Source organism: Rhineura floridana, chromosome 8 (assembly GCF_030035675.1).
Source record: "Rhineura floridana isolate rRhiFlo1 chromosome 8, rRhiFlo1.hap2, whole genome shotgun sequence".
Lineage (NCBI taxonomy): Eukaryota > Metazoa > Chordata > Lepidosauria > Squamata > Rhineuridae > Rhineura > Rhineura floridana.
The window spans coordinates 132,206,139-132,225,092 of NC_084487.1; the positions used below are offsets into that span (position 1 = coordinate 132,206,139).

Genomic DNA, 18,954 nt, shown 5'->3' on the forward strand with positions numbered 1-18,954 from the left:
GTGCCAGCAACAGCTTGCATGGCTTGAACAGAGCAACGCATGTGCAGAAGTAAGGCTTATTTAAAGTGCTTGGCCTGGACACTCAGTCACGGGGATTTTCTCAACAATGCATTCTCCAGCCCAGCAACAGAAAGGATTGCCAGTGGGGTACCAGCTCAAAAGGAGAGAACAAGACCGGGGATCAAGGGCAATGGCAACCCTACCTCACAGATTTTTTGAAAAGACTTTTGGTGTACAAAGCCCTATACAGCTTGGGATGAGGAATCCTGAAAAACTGTCTTGCCCCTTATTTACCCAGTTGATCACTGCCCCCTGCAGATACCATCGTATCAGGAGGTCCGTTCTGCACATCACAGGATGCAGACCTTTAGTGTAGTGGCACCTACCTTTTGGAATTCCCTCCCCTTAAATATTAGACAGGCACCATCTCTGTTATCTTTTTGGTGCTTACTGAAGACCTTCCTCTTTCAACAAGCCTTTTAAGTAGAGAACTTATCCCCATTTGTGTTTTTTTGGACTTGCTCTTTAAGATGTTTTTAAAGCTGGTTTTTTAAAGATATGTTTTTAAATATGTTTTTGTTTTAGTATGTTTTTAAAGGTGTTTTGTTTTAAAGTCTATTGTTTTTAAGATGTTTTAGAGTGCTTTTAGTATTTTTGTTTGCCATCCCGGGCTTCTTCTGGGAGAAAGGGCAGGATATAAATTTAACAAATAATAAATAATATACACACACATTGGAAATGTAAAAATGCATTCACTCCATATAATAGTTTATTGTCAAAACCACTTGGTCTTTGCAGAACATTTTTAAAAAAAACAGTATTAGCTTCCTATCAAATCTCATTGATTTCATTCGCTCAGACCTTGCATTATAGCTTCTGATTGCTTTTGCCACATCATTTCTCACTATTAAAGCAACCCCATTTCTTCTTAATTTCTCATTTCTTGCGTAAAATATTTTGTAGTTGCCTAATTGAAAATGTCCCATTCCCATCCATTTTAACTCACTCACACCTATTGTCATGTTGATATGTTCCATTTCTTGCTTGACGATTTCTAACTTTCCCTGGTTCATGCTTTTCACATTCCATGTTCCTATTGTGTAGATCGTACAACTCCATATTCTCTTTTCACATCTGTGTGCATTGGCCTCTAGGTTTCCTTTCGGCTTTAAGTAAGTTGCGTGATTGGCCACAGCTCTGCTTGTACTTGTACTTTGATCTTCTCCAGTAGCTCGGTGAGTGCCATCTGACCTGGGGGGTCTCATCTTCCGGCACTATCTCTTGTTGCATTTTGAATACTCTGTTCATAGGGTTTTCATGGTAAGAGGTATTCAGAGGTAGTTTATCATTGCCTTCCTTGGCTTCAGGACTGGACATGGAACTGAAACAGCCTTGGTCGCTCTGGTGGATGATATGAGGAGGGCGTTGGATAGGGGAGAACATACTTTCCTCGTCCTCCTGGATCTCTCAGCGGCTTTCGATACCATTGACCACGGTATCCTGTTAAATCGCTTGGAGGGATTGGGAATGGGAGGCACTGTTTACGGTGGTTCCGTTCCTATCTCTCCAACAGATATCAACGAGTAGCGTTGGGGGATGAGGTTTCAGACCCTTGGCCCCTTAATTGTGGTGTGTCACAGGGCTCTATCCTCGCCCCCATGCTATTCAACATTTATATGAAACCGCTGGGAGCTATCATCAGGAGTTTTGGGCTGCAGTGTCACCAGCATGCGGATGACACGCAGCTCTATCTCTCGTTTAAATCCTCACCAGAGTTGGCTGTGGAAACCTTGTCCAATTGCCTGGAGTCCGTAAGTGGATGGATGGGAGAGAACAGGCTGAGGCTGAACCCCGACAAGACCGAGGTGTTACTGGTGGGGGATAAGGGAAGGTTGGGAAACTTTGACCTGGTGCTTAATGGGGTGAGACTGCCCCTAAAGGACCAGGTCCGCAGCCTGGGGGTCATTTTGGACTCTCAACTGTCCATGGAGCCCCAGGTAGCTGCAGTAAGTCGGGCAGCCTGGTACCAACTTCATCTGGTACAGAGGCTGCGACCCTACCTTCCTATACATCTGCTTCCACGAGTGATACATGCCCTGGTCTCCTCTCGATTAGACTACTGTAATGCGCTCTACGTGGGGTTACCCTTGAAGACGGTCCGGAAATTGCAGCTGGTACAGAATGTGGCGGCACGCTTAATAAAGCAAAGCCGTCGCCGGGATCATGTCACCCCAGTGTTGATGGAGCTACACTGGTTGCCAGTTGTATACCGGGCCCAATTCAAGGTGTTGGTATTAACCTTTAAATCCTTAAACGGTTTCGGCCCAGTTTATCTAAAGGAACGCCTCCAGTATCACCAAATATGCCGCCAAACAAGATCGGCCTCACAAGACCTTCTCTCGGTCCCACCGGTGAAAACAGCTAGGCTGGTGCGGACCAGAGAGAGGGCCTTCTCGGTCATGGCCCCCACCCTCTGGAACTTGCTTCCTTTTGACCTTCGACATGCCTCCTCCCTGATGGCTTTTCGTCGAGCCTTAAAGACCTTGTTATTCAGGCAGGCCTATGGGATTTCTGGGGTGGGTTAGGCTATTACTAACAGGTGGTTTACTGTTGTATGAATATGTTTTAAATTGTGTTTTATATTGTATAAGTCGCCCAGAGTGTCTGTTAAGTCAGACAGATGGGCGACTAACAAATAAAATTTTATTTATTATTATTATTATTCCTCTGAGTCTGGATGCATCTTAGTCTGGTGTCTCACCTTTGACCACTCTGTCTTGGGTGCCCCTGCTAGGAGTCTAGCCTCTTGGTCTAGCCTCCTGACGGCATTGCTTCAACACTCCCAAATTCCCTTACCACGTTAAGGTGTGCATCCTAGGGGGGAAGGAAAGGTGGATATGAATAAAATAAATAAGAAATAATAAGAGATGCACGAAAGGAAGAAGGGATGGTTTCTGCCAAACCGCTATGGGTAGGGAGTTCCACAGGGTAGGGCCTGCCACACTAAAGGCTCAGTCCCTGGTGGAGGCTAACCAAACCTCAGGGGTGAGGAACCACCAAAAATGCCCGGTCAGAAGTTCTCAGTGATGGAGATGGAACAGGAAATCAGGTGGTCTTTAAGATATTTAGTTACAAACTTTGACAATTAATGATTTTGCTGTAATTAAAACTTCTTGACAGTAAGGGCGGTTCGGCAATGGAACCGACTGCCTAGCGAGGTGGTGGGATCCCCTTCGCTGGATGTCTTCAAGCAGAGGCTGGACGGCTGTCTGTGGGAGATGCTCTAGCTGTGGATTTCCTGCTGTGAGCAGGGGGTTGGACTCGATGGCCTACAAGGCCCCTTCCAACTCTATGATTCATGTTCCTGATTTAATTGCTATTGTAACGTTACCACACTTGAAATAAATATTTAGGTAATACATATTTGTTTGTCATTTTATTACCACTGTTAAATTTTTATGTCATAAAATACAAAAAACAAGATTAGTTCCGGTCCGGGCGGTGCACCTTTTCCTGAGTATTTTTGATACAGATTTGCTTTTTATCACAATGTGTTTTACATTACGGTGTTTTCTGAGCCACACTATGACTAGTGCAAAGATTAAGGCGGCCGCACAGTTTCTTCCCCTGCATTTACAGCCCGCAGACAGACTTCAGTTCTGGGCGAGGGAGAAAAAAGGAGCAGCCGCGCTGGCTCAAACGGACTGGCGGGGCTTGGCACCAATCGGGAGGGAGCGTGGAGCGCTTCAAGACTCTCAGAGGCGGGTTTGGAGTTGCAGCCGGAGCTGGTCGAGGCGGAGCGTAGAGGAGGCTAATTTCGGGAGGTGAGGGAGAGACCTCTATCGGCGCCTTGGTTACCTCGAAACGCTCCCCGCCCTTTCCCAGCAAGGCAAGTGAATGTGGCGAGGACTTCCCCCACACCCAGTTTGTTGGTAGGGTGGGACCCTACCGCCACCAGCAGCAGGACGCATCCCGGGAGGAGTGAGCAGCCGCGTGCAGGGAAGCAGTGTGAAGGATGTTCTCGAGGGTGGCGGCCACAGTATTGCTGCTGTGGTTACCTGTGAAGTACGGTGTGGCTCGGCCCGGGCTTCCTGGACGCTCAGTCAGCGGTTCTAGCAGGTCTCGAGGCATGAGGGACCCACCCTACCGCATCCTTCCTGCCCGGAGAATGCCATCTACTGCGTGCTCCGCACTATGCATCACCCCCACGCACAAAAAATGGGAGGCTCTTCTCGACAGGGCTGCCACAGGTTCATGGAAGGGACGTTTTAAAAAAAGCAGCGGGAGAGGGGTTGCCTCTTTTTGTCGCCCTCCCTGAACTGCACTATTTGTCGCTCTCTTTCTCTTTAGGTGGTCCCGTTAACGCTTCTCGACTAACGAACAAGGGGTGTGGCGACCTTCGGAGGTTAGGCGTCGAGTAAGTTCTGTTGGATCTCTTGCATCCTCCGCGAGCTTGTGTATATTTACTTGGCAGTAAGCCCTATTGTATTCAGTCGGGCTTGCTCCCAGGAAAAAGTAAGTAGGATTGCAACCATTTTTTGGAGTAAGTCTCCTTGAACTTGGTGTTACTTCTGTGTAAAAGAAACGCTTGCAGCGTGGTTGCTGGTTAAGGAAGTTCTTTTAATGCTCGATTATCACTTGAAAGGGTTGACCTAACCTACTGCTGTCTCTTATCACCTTTGTTACCTCTATGGGATTTGAACCTTCTATATATATATTTAAAAAACATCGTTATGTTTGCATGGTGATTGTGGGTGAGCATCCCTCCCGTGTCTCCCTATTGATATTATCTGTGGGGGGGCAGTCCTTGCCTTCTCCCGGTGGTCGGCCGTGGGCGCTCCTCGTGTGACCGGCGTTTCTGGCGTGGCTGCCGACGGCCTCTTGCGCTGGCCGCTCGCGGCGGGGCGGGGCGGCGTTCCCTCCTCGGGCGACGAGAGGTGGCGGACTGAGTCGCTGCTTGTTGGGCCTTTGGGCGGCCGTTGTGACCGGCGTTCCCGCAGTGGCCGTTCGCTGCCTCCTGCGGGGGCCTCCTCTGCTGGCTGCCTCCTGTGAGGCGGGGCGGCGTTTCCTTCTCAAGCGGAGAAGTGACGGACGTGGGCCGCTGTTTATCTGTCCCGCGTTCGGCTGGAGAGACGGAGCGGCGGATCCGATCCTGGGGAGGGGAGAGGCTACTCCTACAGCGTGACTTGCCTTCAATTGATGACTCTGAACGCGCAAGATCTAAGGGGTAGAAGGACATCGGCGGCGTAACACGGGACACTCTCGCCTTGCCGCGGTGGTAGGGTGTGGCGCACCTTTCTGGCCCAAGACATCGGCGGCCCCTCCACACCCCGCGGCACTGACGGGGGGGGAGTGAAACGCCCTCTGGCTCGTGACTTTGGCGGAGTGGAGACATATTTCAACGGCTGCTGCTATTGTTTCAATTGTGATTGTGTTTAGTGTGAATGAGTTTGAGTTTTATATGAGTTGTCTTAGTTTGAATTTTTGTGAGGCTGATTTATGGAGTGTGTTTAGTGTGAATGAGATTGAGTATATGAGTATATACATGTGAACTTATGTGTATTTTATCATGTGTCTGGGAGAGAGGACTTAGCTCCGACCGGGGGGACTTTCGGGGGGCCCAATTAACGTAGTGACAGGTAATGGGAGGTATGGCGTTGTGAGAAGAACATGCCAGATAAGGGGAACTCGTCCCAGACAAGTTGTGTCTGTACCTTGTTCCGGTCCTTCTCCCATCCACAGGACTGTTGGTTGTCCTATCAGCCAGCTCTCGGATCTCCAAGTGCTGCTTCTAAATGCCAGGTCGGTACACAACAAGATCTCCCTCGTCCATGACTTAATTGTCGATGAGGGTGCCGACCTGGCGTGCATAACCGAGACCTGGGTGGGTGATCAGGGAGGACTTACTCTTTCCCAGCTTTGCCCACCTGGGTATACGGTTCAGCACTGTGGTAGATCCGAGGGCCGGGGAGGTGGGGTGGCTGTGGCCTATAGGAGTTCTCTGTCACTCATCAAGCACCCTGTCCAGGTGACGACTGGCTTGGAATGCCTCCACCTTGTGTTGGGTCAAAGAGACAGACTGGGAATTTTGTTGGTGTACCGTCCACCCTGCTGCCCAACAGCTTCCCTAACTGAGCTGTCAGAGGTAGTCTCGGAGGTACTGTTGAGGTCCCCCAGACTATTAGTACTGGGGGACTTCAACATTCATGCCAAGGCTGCCTTATCTGGGGCGGCTCAGGACTTCATGGCCTCCATGGCAACCATGGGGCTGTCTCAATTTGCTACTGGCCCAACGCATGTGTCGAGGCACACTCTTGATTTGATCTTTGCCACTGGACATGGAGATGGTGATCTGGAGGTGGGGAGTTTTTTCTCGACCCCATTGTCATGGACAGATCACCGCTTGCTGAAGTTTAGGCTTACAGCCACCCTTTCCCTCTGCAAGGGTGGAGGACTTATTAAGCGGGTCTGACCCTGGAGACTAATGGATCCTTTGGGTTTCCAAAGGGCTCTGGGGGATTTTCCAGCTGATAAGATAGGCGCTCCTGTTGAAGCCCTGGTCGAACTGTGGAACACGGAAATGACCAGGGCTGTGGACACGATTGCTCCTGCGTGCCCTATCCCATGCAGAGCTCATGCAGCCCCATGGTATATCCCGGAGCTGAGAGCGATGAAGCAAGAGAGGAGAAGGCTTAAGTGCAGATGGAGGCGTACTCCTGATGGATGCAATTACGCCTTGGTAAGTGCCTCCAGTAAACTGTATACAGAAGCGGTGAGGGCAGCGAAAAAGCGATATTTTGCTGCTACTATTAAATCATCCCTCAACCGCCCAGCGGAGCTCTTTAAAATTGTCCGAGGGCTCTTACATCCTAGCCCTCAGGAAATTATAGAACCTTCAGTCACCCGCTGTAACGAGTTCGCTGGGCACTTCCAAAATAAAATCTCATGCATCCGCCGGGACTTAGACTCCAGTATTATGGCAGTTGAACCTAATGAGGCATCCGGAGCACAGTCTTGTCCTTATTTATTGGATGAGTTTCAGTTGGTACAGCTTGAGGACGTTGACAAGGTGCTTGGACTGGTGTGTGCAACCACCTCTGTGCTGGATCCTTGCCCCTCTTGGCTAGTGAAAGCTGGCAGGGCTGGAACAGCCGGCTGGGCCAGGGAAGTGATAAATGCCTCCTTGAGAGATGGAGTGGTCCCTAGTTGCTTAAAAGAGGCAGTAGTGAGACCACTCCTGAAGAAACCTTCCCTGGACCCAGATAATTTGAACAACTATAGACCGGTAGCGAATGTTCCATTCCTGGGCAAGGTCTTAGAACGGGTGGTCGCTAGCCAGCTCCAGGTGCTCTTGGATGAAACCGATTATCTAGATCCGTTTCAATCCAGTTTTAGGCCCAGTTTTGGCACTGAAACAGCCTTGGTCGCCCTGTATGATGACCTGTGTCGGGAGAGGGACAGAGGGAGTGTTACTCTGTTGATTCTCCTTGATCTCTCAGCTGCTTTTGATACCATTGACCATGGTATCCTTCTGGGGAGACTCATGGAGTTGGAGGTACTGCTTGGCAGTGGTTCCGCTCCTACTTGGTGGATCGTCTCCAGAAGGTAGGGCTTGGGGAACATTGTTCGACACCCTGGACTCTCCATTGTGGAGTCCCACAGGGATCGGTCCTGGCCCCTATGCTTTTTAACATCTACATGAAGCCGCTGGGTGCGGTCATCAGGAGCTTTGGAGTGCATTGTCACCAGTATGCTGATGACACGCAACTCTATTTCTCCTTTTCATCTTCTTCAGGTGAGGCTGTTAATGTGCTGAACCGCTGCCTGGCTGCGATAATGGACTGGATGAGAGCTAATAAACTGAGGCTCAACGCTGTTGGTGAGCGCCTTCTCTGACCAGATGGTGGATGTTCAACCTGTTCTAGATGGGGTTACACCCTCCCTGAAGGAACAGGTTCGTAGCTTGGGGGTTCTTTTCGATCCACTCCTGTCTCTCGAGACGCAGGTGGCCTCGGTGGCACGGAATGCGTTCTACCACCTTCGGTTGGTAGCCCAGCTACGTCCCTATCTGGAAAGCGACGACCTCGCTTCAGTTGTTCATGCTCTGGTAACCTCTAGATTGGATTACTGCAATGCGCTCTACGTGGGGCTGCCTTTGAAGACAGTTCGGAAACTTCAGCTAGTGCAAAACGCAGCTGCTAGACTGCTGACGAGGACTAGGCGGTCTGCACAATAACACCTGTTCTGGCTCGTTTGCACTGGCTTCCTATTTGTTTCCGGGCCAAATTCGAAGTGCTAGTTTTGACTTATAAAGCCTTACACGGTGCGGGACCACAATACCTGGCGGAACGCCTCTCCCAATATGAACCTACCTGCTTACTACGTTCAATATCTAAGGCCCTCCTCCGAGCTCCGACTCACAGGGAAGCTCGGAGGGTAGTAACAAGATCTAGGGCCTTTTCAGTGGTTGCCCCCGAATTATGGAACAGTCTCCCTGATGAGGTGCGCCTGGGGCCTACACTTTTATCTTTTAGGCACCAGGTTAAAACCTTTTTATTTTAACCTATTTGTGTTTTTAATCTATCTTGGTTATTTACTTGTTTAATATATTTTACTGTTTTTGTGATTTTATTGTTTTTTATCCATGTTGTGCACCGCCCTGAGAGCCCTTGGGCTGTGGGCGGTATATAAATCGAACAAAATAAATAAAATAAATAATATATAAAGACCTCTTTAATTTCTTGAGCAAGACAGGATTTTGTGCTCAGACTCCAAACTTCTCTTCCTATGCTATCAGAAAATTGAATTCTTTTTACCTTGAACCCGAGAATAATTTGGGAGGAGAAAACTACATGTGTGAAATACAGGTTTTCATTTTGAAGCAGCCACATTCTTAGATAAAAGTAGTGGTGATGTGGAATAGGGTGTTTAAATGCTCTGCCCCTCAAAATTCTCCTAATCCAAATTATCTCTCCCTCACCCAGCTGCTATTTGTTTTTCTGGGGAAGCCATGTAATACTGGTACATAACAGCTGGTGGTGGGTTAAATTGGAGATATAGCGCAGAGAGAAAGGCTGGCTCTTGCACTGTGGATGAATTTGAGTAAAAATAAAAATATCAGGAGATCCAGTCAAGGATCTTGTGTGTAATGAGTAGTTGTCTCCTGTAAGTAATCACCAAGGGTTCAGTTTGACATTGCAAGCCATAATGTGAAGTCTGTGAGATACTTTGGCACATAGAGGCAGTGTACATTGGGCAGTCCTAAAAGGTCTGAGGTCTGTAGCAGGGGGAGATGTGTGGACAGGTCTTAAATGTTTTCTAAACCAAAGCCAGAGAAAATGGTCTGGCTGCTTTTAAAGCCGCTCATGTGCCTGTAGCTAGAGAGAGAGTATGCTCGTTCATCTCCATTCTCTCTCTCAATTTCTGCTTTTTCATGAGGTCTGGGTAGAAGTTGGTTAGGGTAAAAATTGGTTCTCTTGAATTTGCATGAGTTTACACAAGGTTCCCAAAAGCCCACCATCAAAATGGCTGTGCTTTCTGCCTTATGACATCATAATTAGTAGTAAGCAGGAGGACTCTGAGTGCAAGGAGCCTGCTCCTTTGCCTTTGACAGAGCAGATAGAGCCAATTGTGAGCTCAGGTGGTGAGCTCCCATTAAAAGTTCCATAGTAAAAACAGCTGAGGTGAGTATCAAAAAATCCCTTTTTTCTAATCACTCTTGACACAGAGATGAGAGTTGTAGCACTGAAAGTTTTAACTGAATAGCATCAGTGTTGGAGTGAGTTATGAAAACAAAAAAAAAGTCTTGTTCCAGCAGGATCCCTCTGTCAAACCATGATCTACCAAGCTGGCTTATTTCAGTAGATCATAGTCAAGAGCTCTCTTCAGGCACATGTAACAGCAAAACTGTGCAGAGGGACAGTGTTAGCCTTGCTCCCAACATTATAGGCCATGCCTACTCTACCCCTGACATTAACATGTTTAGTGCAAAGGTCTGAGGGGGGCTTGTAAGTGCATCTGGCTGATGGAAGCCTGCCAAAGGTTAGATAAATAGATGCAGGGGTTTTGTGCAAGGATACTGTTTTGAGAGCTCTTGTTAAAGATGATACACCTCTTTATCTTTTGGTAGAATTGGATGAAATGTTTCTTTTTTCAAATGCAGGTGGGGACATACCTCTTTGACCAGGCCTTTGAGGAGTGAGGTGCATTGTTTCTGTTGACTGTATTTTTAATTTGTCTCTCCTGCCATTTGTTTGACTGATTAATAGTTTGTTTTGGTTTTTTATCCCATCCTGGGACCTCGGGTGAAGTGGGTTAAAAATATGTACAATAAATATTAAATTTTCAGGCATGGAGTCCTCTTTGAAACAAAGTGTGCCGAATTTCAGGCACATTCTTGCAAGGGTTTGGGGATTATAAATAAAAACCAATATTTGATTGTTAGAACTGATCTGGCCATCTAAGAACATGGCCCATCTAGTCCAGCATCCTGTTCTTACAGTGGCCAACCAGGTGCCTGGGGGAAACCCGCAAGCAGGACCCGAGTGCAAGAACACTCTCCCCTCCTGAGGCTTCCGGCAACTGGTTTTCAGAAGCATGCTGCCTCTGACTAGGGTGGCACAGCACAGCCATCACGGCTAGTAGCCATTGATAGCCCTGTCCTCCATGAATTTGTCTAATCTTCTTTTAAAGCCATCCAAGGTGGTGGCCATTACTGCATCTTGTGGTAGCAAATTCCATAGTTTAACTATGCGCTGAGTAAAGAAGTACTTCCTTTTGTCGGTCCTGAATCTTCCAACATTCAGCTTCTTTGAATGTCCACGAGTTCTAGTATTATGAGAGAGGGAGAAGAACTTTTCTCTATCCACTTTCTCAATGCCATGCATAATTTTATACACTTCTATCATGTCTCCTCTGACCCGCCTTTTCTCTAAACTAAAAAGCCCCAAATGCCGCAACCTTTCCTCGTAAGGGAGTCGCTCCATCCCCTTGCCCTCTTCTGAACCTTTTCCAACTCTATAATATCCTTTTTGAGATGAGGCAACCAGAGCTGTACACAGTATTCCAAATGCGGCCGCACCATAGATTTATACGACGGCATTATGATATCGGCTGTTTTATTTTCAATACCTTTCCTAATTATCGCTAGCATGGAATTTGCCTTTTTCACAGCTGCCGCACACTGGGTCGACATTTTCATCATGCTGTCCACTACAACCCTGAGGTCTCTCTCCTGGTCGGTCACCGCCAGTTCAGACCCCATGAGCGTATATGTGAAATTCAGATTTTTTGCTCCAATATGCATAATTTTACACTTGTTTAAAGCATCTCTGCTTCTGCCTCTTGCAACCCTTGCAGAAACTATATTTGGGGACACTAGAGTTAAATCTTCCTTTTCATCCTTGATGGAGTAGATGATACTTTATGGGAAGTGTATGCTAATGAAGTGCTTGGTGCACATTGACAGTGTGTGTGTGTGTGTGTGTGTAAAAACGGGCACACCTCAAAACATTTGATGTACAGGTGCTGTACTACATAACAGTGAAAGGTATTTTCAGGCATTTACCTGCATATGCAAACTTGGTATCCATGGATAGGGTGCAGGGGTGTGCACACAAGCTCTGCCCCAACCCCCCACTGAGTTACCTTGCCCATATATTGGAGCAGGAAAAGTTCTATTCATGTTGCTAGAACCTACCACACAACCATGGTCCTCAGTTGCACACAGTGCTCTTCTTTTGTTCAGGTAAACACAAGTTAAAGCTTCCTGCAGACCATCCCCACTCATCACAAGGATGGTCTGGGGGTGAGGGTGGGGGCATGACACATGCAAGGACACTAAGGGCAGGGCTTGTGTCTTTGTCCCTGCCCCTATCCGCATGTTGGGACTCTCTTGGTATGTGGATGATACTTTATGGAAAGTATATTTCTGTAGTGATTTTAACTGTAAAAATTAAAATAGCTGGTTTACAGTCTTTTTCCTGAGGAACTGCATGAAAACCATGAGGTTAAGATTGGCTCTCCCCCTCTGAGCTCATGATAGCAGGGCAAGGGTTAAGTCAGGTGGTTGTATTAGAACATGCAGTTTCTCCCCATTCTACATTTTGTTGCTGTTACTCTGTCTGCATCTGCCTTAATTTCTTCGGTTTGAGTGCCTGTGTTGCTCTGTGTAAGATCTTATTTGGTGGGATAGCATTGATCTGCTTTTCTATAACTTTCACCTTCATTCCATTGCACCACGCTGCATTTCAATTTGTTAAAAGTAAAAAATCGATCTGGGAAGAAGGCCTTTCAGTGATGCTACTTGATGCAATCATTGGTGAAGACAACATTAGGTGGCAAAATAGCCTCAGAATTGCTGTCTAGATTGGATACAAGTCAGGTAGCAGAGTCTAAAACAGATGTTTTGCTTTCTAGCTACTGTTCATCTACAAGCATGTTTACTGCAAGTGCTATCTTAGTCCTGGACCAGCATTTCACCCACTATTGAGATTTTTCCTATAGATTTGGTAGGTTTTAATTAAATTTAATTAATTTGATTTATTTATTGGATTTCTTAGTTGCCCACCTGGCTGGCCATCCAGCCACTCTGGATGACATACAAAATAACACAAAATGACACGCCAATACAATAACATTAAAATCTAAAAGCGATAATGGTAAAATCTAGCCCACCCCAAAGGCCTGCCTGAAGAGCCAGGTCTTCACAGCCCGGCAGAAACTCATCGTAGAGGGGGCCTGGCGGAGATTATTTGAAGGGAGTTCCATAGGGTGGGGGCCACAATTGAAAAAGCCCTCTCTCTGGTCCTCACCAGTCTAGCTGTTTTGACTGGTGGGATAGAGAGAAGGTCTTTTGAGGCCGATCTTGTTAGGCGGCATAGCTGATGATGCTGGAGGCGCTCCTTCAGATAGACTGGGCCAAAACCTTTTTTACTTGTGGGGTTTTACTGTAACAGGATGAAAGTTTGTCTTTCCAGCATATACTGTGAAAAGTACATTATACTTAATGGTTGACATAACAATTATTGGATATTGGTTTAATACATATAGTATAATCTAGCCAAGTTAGGTCTCATTAGTTTAACTGGAAACACCTTTGATCTAATCTAGCAGGGATGTTTGTATGTTGCGTTGTGCTCCACTGCAATAAATGGAAATGAAACACGTTCACTTTTGGCAACATACGTCATTTATGTTCACTAGAAGTTTTGTTTGGTCAAACAGGTAACTCCAATTTCTGTTTTTGTTTTTTGCTTCTTTTAGAACACGAAGGATAGTAACTATGGCAGCACAGGGTTCTATATGGGATGGCAGCGTCTGCTGCTTCATGACTTAATCTTTGGTGTGTAGAGTTGCTTGTCAATATAAGAATACATATTTTAAGCTATGTCGAAGAAAAGCCGCACAAAGGGAGAAAAGGATATGGAGACTGACGCTGTCCAAGCTGCAGCTAGTGAAGACTTGCGGATTAAATTGATGAACATTCAGATTGAATATCAGCAGGAAAAAGGCAAGGTATGTAAACATAATGCTACATGGAAGTATGTCCAGTTGAGTTCCCTGGGAAAGAAATTATAGCTTTGAGAGGGAAATTGGGATTTTCTAACAACTCTCAGCACCTTTAATGAACCACTATTCTCAGGATACTTTGGGGGAAGCCATGGCTGTTGGTAAAATGGTATAATATTGCTTTAAGTGTATAGTGCAGATAGGGCCTTAGAAAATAAGATCTAGTACTGCACGTTTATACTGAGCTGGCAGGATTCCACTTTTAATGTTCCTGTATGCCTCCAAGAAGTGGAAGATGATAATGTTGGTGCACAATATAAATAACTTCCTGAGCCTGCTAAGAAATGTGTGTTCATGAATACAGACAGCTAGGCTCTGTTAATGATGAGTGTTTAGCCACAGTCCGTGTATAAATTGTGGCTTTGTAATTATTCTTCATGTCCTAATTGCCCCATAACGGATGTTCTTTGTGTGTTCATGAATGTGTTTGAAACACTATGCCAAGGTTTCTGATCATGCAGAGAATCGCCTGCACATTCATCTGTACATGTGGGTGCTCTTTACAGGTGTTGTAATGAGAGTGCATGGGTTGGGTTGGAGCTTTCTGCTACAGTGCCATATTGAATGTGTGAAGAATGCCTGTAAGATCTACATTGTTTACTGATTTTTAGAGGCTATTATTATTATTATTATTATTGTCTTTATACCCCACCATCCTTCCAAACTGGAACTTGCGGCGGCTTCCAGATAAAAAACACATATAATTAAAACATACAGAGTCTAGATTAAAATAAAATTAAACTAATTCCAATATTAAAACCGTTCATACTTATAGCTACTTATAGAGGCAAGGCTTGACTATGCTCCCAAGATCTTGGCTTTGGATCTCATTCCAGTATTAAGTACCCTTGTCTGTAGATTGTTCATTTGCATAGGGATATCAGTTTATGGAAGCCAAAGGCAGCAAGATGTAATGCTAGACATAGAAATGGTCTGGGTTTTTTTAATCATCAAGTAGCTTTTGCTTCTGTTTGATTTTGCAGTTGATTTGAATTTTTGCTGCTTCTGTCCTTACGAGATAGTTAAACAAATAACTAGCTGTCAGATTTCCCCAGTGTTGCTTGTTAGTCAACAAAATTTGGAAATGAATATAGTAACAATTTTTCATTCTATTTCCCTTTGTTTCTCTGCCATGCACAATGAGAATCTGTGGGAAGCTTAGTGCAATTGGATAGGAAAACTGCCTGCAACTTCTTGAGGCTGGTTCACACAGTGCAGTCTTTGTCCATGCAGATATTCTGTGGTGTTCACTGTTATGAACAAACATAATAGCCCATTTTGGATGTAATGATAAACAAAGGTTTACTGTTGCATGTGCAAGCCTTGGGCTTGTGTGCTCCCCTCCAATGTGACTGTGAGGAGGTAACTGAAAGCTTTTACTTCCAGTTTCAGTTAACTAGTTTGGTATTGTGTCTGAACCTTAAACTGTAGTTAAGATTATCAGTTGTTAGTTTATGTATGACCCTGGCTTGTTACAGCTAACCATAGCTGTAACTGCAGTTTGGGTTCAGTCATAAATCTTAACTTGGATTAGTCTAAAACAGAAGTGAAAGCTTCCAAACTCTTCCTTCCAATCATAACCTAAAGGGGGGGGGAGTGCTGCAGCAAGCCTCAGATTTGTGCCTGTGTCTGCAATGATAAATGATGGGGTTTATCACCTCACCCAAACAAGGCCAATATGTGAACTAAGAGATCACAGCCAGCAGCAGTTCCCATGACAATATCTGGAAAAATGCCTCCAATTATCAGGATTCACATGCTATTTTTATTGGATGGGGTTGATAGGCATTTTTCTAATAATAGTTGTACTTCTAGTTTTAGGGACTTTCTAATAGATAAGAACTGTGCAGCACATTTGGATTCTTGCATTGAGGAGTGGGTTGGACTCAAAGGCCTTATAGGCCCCTTACAACTCTTATTCATATCTTCCCCTAAATTTAATCCCAGAGTCTCTTCCTCTTTATGTGTTTAGGTAATCTAAAGATTATTGATACGGAAATGCAACAGAACACATGTTCCTCACTTCTGTATGCTTTCATTCATCCTTGATCTTTGCTTCTAGGTCTGTTAAGCATGGCTGTCTTTCTAATTTGCAGTAGTGTTTTGGTTGTTAGTCATAGAAAGAAGTCTTTAAACTCTTTTAATTGAAGGTGTGACTGTTGCTGACATTAACAACTAAAGCTACAGCTCTAAAGCGGGGGAAAGTGATACTATTTTCTTTCTGAGTTTAAGAGGAAGGTGCATTTGAGGAGCTCAGGTGAAAGATTATAGGCTTATGAACTCTAAAAATGTCCCCCTCTCATCTTTTAGACAATACCTTGATCTCTCAGCGGCTTTTGATACCATCGACCATGGTATCCTTTTGGGGAGGCTCGCTGATCTGGGAGTTGGTGGTACTGCTTGGCAGTGGTTCCGCTCCTACTTGGCGGGCCGTCTCCAGAAGGTAGCGCTTGGGGAGCATTGCTCGACACCCTGGGTCCTCCAGTATGGGGTTCCGCAGAGGTCAGTTCTGTCCCCCATGCTTTTTAATATCTATATGAAGCCGCTGGGTGCGGTCATCAGGAGTTTTGGGGTGCGTTGTCATCAGTATGCTGATGACACGCAACTCTACTTCTCCTTTTCATCTTTTTCAGGTGAGCCTGTCGATATGCTGAACCGATGCCTGACTGCGACAATGGACTGGATGAGAGCTAATAAACTGAGGCTCAATCCAGACAAAACTGAGGTGCTGTTAGTGGGTGCTTCTCCTGACCAGATGGTGGATGCTCGACCTGTTCTGGATGGGGTTACACTCCCCCTGAAGGAGCAGGTTCGTAGCTTGGGAGTTCTTTTAGACCCATCCCTGTCACTTGAGGTTCAGGTAGCCTCGGTGGCACAGAATGCTTTCTACCAACTCCGACTGGTGGCCCAGCTACGCCCCTATCTGGACAGAGAGAACCTCGCTTCGGTTGTCCACACTCTGGTAACCTCAAAGTTAGATTACTGCAATGCGCTCTACGTGGGGTTGCCTTTGAAGACAGTCCGGAAGCTGCAGCTTGTACAAAATGCGGCGGCCAGATTGATAACAGGGACTAGACGTTTCGATCATATAACACCGATTCTGGCCCGCCTGCACTGGCTGCCTATATGTTTCCGGGCCAGGTTCAAAGTGCTGGTTTTAAACACGGCGCGGGTCCACAATACCTGGTGGAACGCCTCCCCCGATATGAACCTACCCATACACTACGCTCTACATCGAAGACCCTCCTCTGGGTACCTACCCATAGGGAAGCTCGGAGGGTGGTAACAAGAAAAAGGGCCTTCTCAGTGGTGGCCCCTGAACTATGGAACAATCTCCCTGATGAGGTATGCCTGGCGCCAACATTGCTATCTTTTCGGCGCCAGGTTAAAACTTTCCTCTTATCCTAGGCATTTTAACATTTTAACATTTAGTATGTGTTGACAACTGTCTTGATTTTTCTGGTGAATTTGATAATTTTAAGTTTAAAGTAAGTTTAAAGAAAGTTTTACATTGTTTATATGTAGCCTATTGTATTTGATGTTTGACTGTTGTGCACTGCCCAGAGAGCTTCGGCTATGGGGCGGTATAGAAATTTAATAAATAAATAAATAAATACTTTCCTACCATGCTAGCAAAGCATTTTAAGAGGAGCAAGCAGACATAGCCACTAAATAAGTTTACTATATGTAGATGAACTAAAATAAGTGCAAATTTCTGTTTATTCACACACTGTGCATGCTATGTATTTAATTTTATGTTCTTTGGGGTAATCTGCTGGGCTTCTAATCCCTGTCGTATTCTGAGCAACAATAGCAGCAAAGTATCTTTTATTGGGGCTATCTAAAAAGCTAAAATATAGTGAGCAAGCTTTTCATTTATAAGCAGAACTATTCCTCTGGATGGATGTGAAGTGCGTGTGTGAGAGAGTGAGAATCTTCTGTTGCCCATTTAGAATCAGACCAGTGTGGAAGCCTGTGGATACCTGTATCTCGCAACGCCCCAAAACTGATCTGGGGCATAAACCTACTTTCTCTATAGTGTGACCTGCTATGGCATGAGGAGACCTAGAGGACATAAAGCAATTAAAGTATTTAAAAATTGTCAAAAGAACCAACAACGCAAGCTTTCTATACTATCGGGGCCATGATATTGATTGATCAGGTGGGGCCCTCAATATATTTGGTTTCAAAGGACAGTTTTGTTTATCAAATGTCTAACAGTGAAGGCATGCACATCCCCCCTCAGAACAGAGACACGGGAGTCTGCTTATATTGATACAACTATTTATTTATTTAATTAATTTATATCCCACCTTTTCTCCCAAAAGGGATTCCTGTGCAAACAACAAGTGAAAAAACAATTTAAAAAATCTTTAAAAATCTTACAAACAAATAGTTCTGCTTAACACCTACCCGTGCTAGGCCAAGATACACCTCTCTTAAGTAAATAAACCTTCCAGATCTGACTTTAATAGATAACCAGTTTCACATGGACAGGGAGGGACAAACTTGCTTTTGCATGTGGGCCAGTCCTTGTCCTTGGTAGCTTGGGCTTGTATCAGCCAATCAGATAGAATTCATAGGGGAAACTGAAATAAGTACTAGTCTGTTAGGTTGACTTCACACCTGGTTTCTCAGGAAGAAGACCTCAAAACTGTCTTAAGTTATTTAACAAGGTGGAGGAAGGGAGGTTGGAGGTATCTGCTGCTAAATATGCTGGTGCCTAAGGATAATGAATGATACATGCACATGAGCTGTTTCCAATGTGACTTTAGGCCTCAGTTACATAGCACTGGGTAAGGTAGTTGGCCAAATGTTTTTAAAAGTCTTAATTAACTTTCTTTTCCATAGAGAAGATGGTGTGCAAGCCTGATGCAACAAGTTCTCAGGTTGCAGTGCAGCATGGTGCAGTGAACAGCTGGTCTCTTTGGAAAAATAAGTTATTCAGATCTGTAGTTCCCTTCTTAAAGCAAAGAACAGAATTTGAGAAACTGATACTTAATTAGCAAAAGTGGACATTAATTTAAGATGGTGCACTAGCTAAAGACTCAATAGAAACTAAATTGGGTTATATTATCTAGCGTTTGGAGGGCATGTTTTCATGCATAGAACGAAGCTACATATTTAACTGGTAGAAAGTCACCTCTAGTTCTAGGAATGCTTACATTTGGTAGTCTCCAAATTCATTTGAATAGAAATCTCAATACTTGTTCCTTTGTGTCACTGATTTTTAAAGTAGGGACACTTTTAGAACATTCCAAAAAGTTATAACAACCTCTCGTTCAAGAGTTCCACTTGGCAGGAGATACTGATTTTGCTGATCGAAGAAGCTGGACCATTGACCTAACTCAGTAGGCCCTTCTTGAGCTCCTGGCACCCAGAACA

At 45.2% G+C, this 18,954-nt stretch overlaps 1 protein-coding gene across 4 annotated transcripts in view; it reads left to right on the forward strand.

Moving 5' to 3' along the window:
* The first annotated feature begins 3,687 nt into the window (after nt 1-3,687).
* Nucleotides 3,688-18,954, forward strand: part of JAKMIP1 (janus kinase and microtubule interacting protein 1) — a 206,847-nt gene continuing 191,580 nt past the window's right edge. The window contains exons 1-4 of one of the 4 annotated variants that reach the window (XM_061582548.1): nt 3,694-3,824; nt 4,351-4,417; nt 12,418-12,509; nt 13,264-13,515. In XM_061582548.1, coding sequence (XP_061438532.1) covers nt 13,387-13,515 — 129 coding nt within the window. In that variant the 5' untranslated portion in view covers nt 3,694-3,824; nt 4,351-4,417; nt 12,418-12,509; nt 13,264-13,386. The other 3 variants (XM_061582551.1, XM_061582549.1, XM_061582550.1) reach the window with 3 other exon arrangements.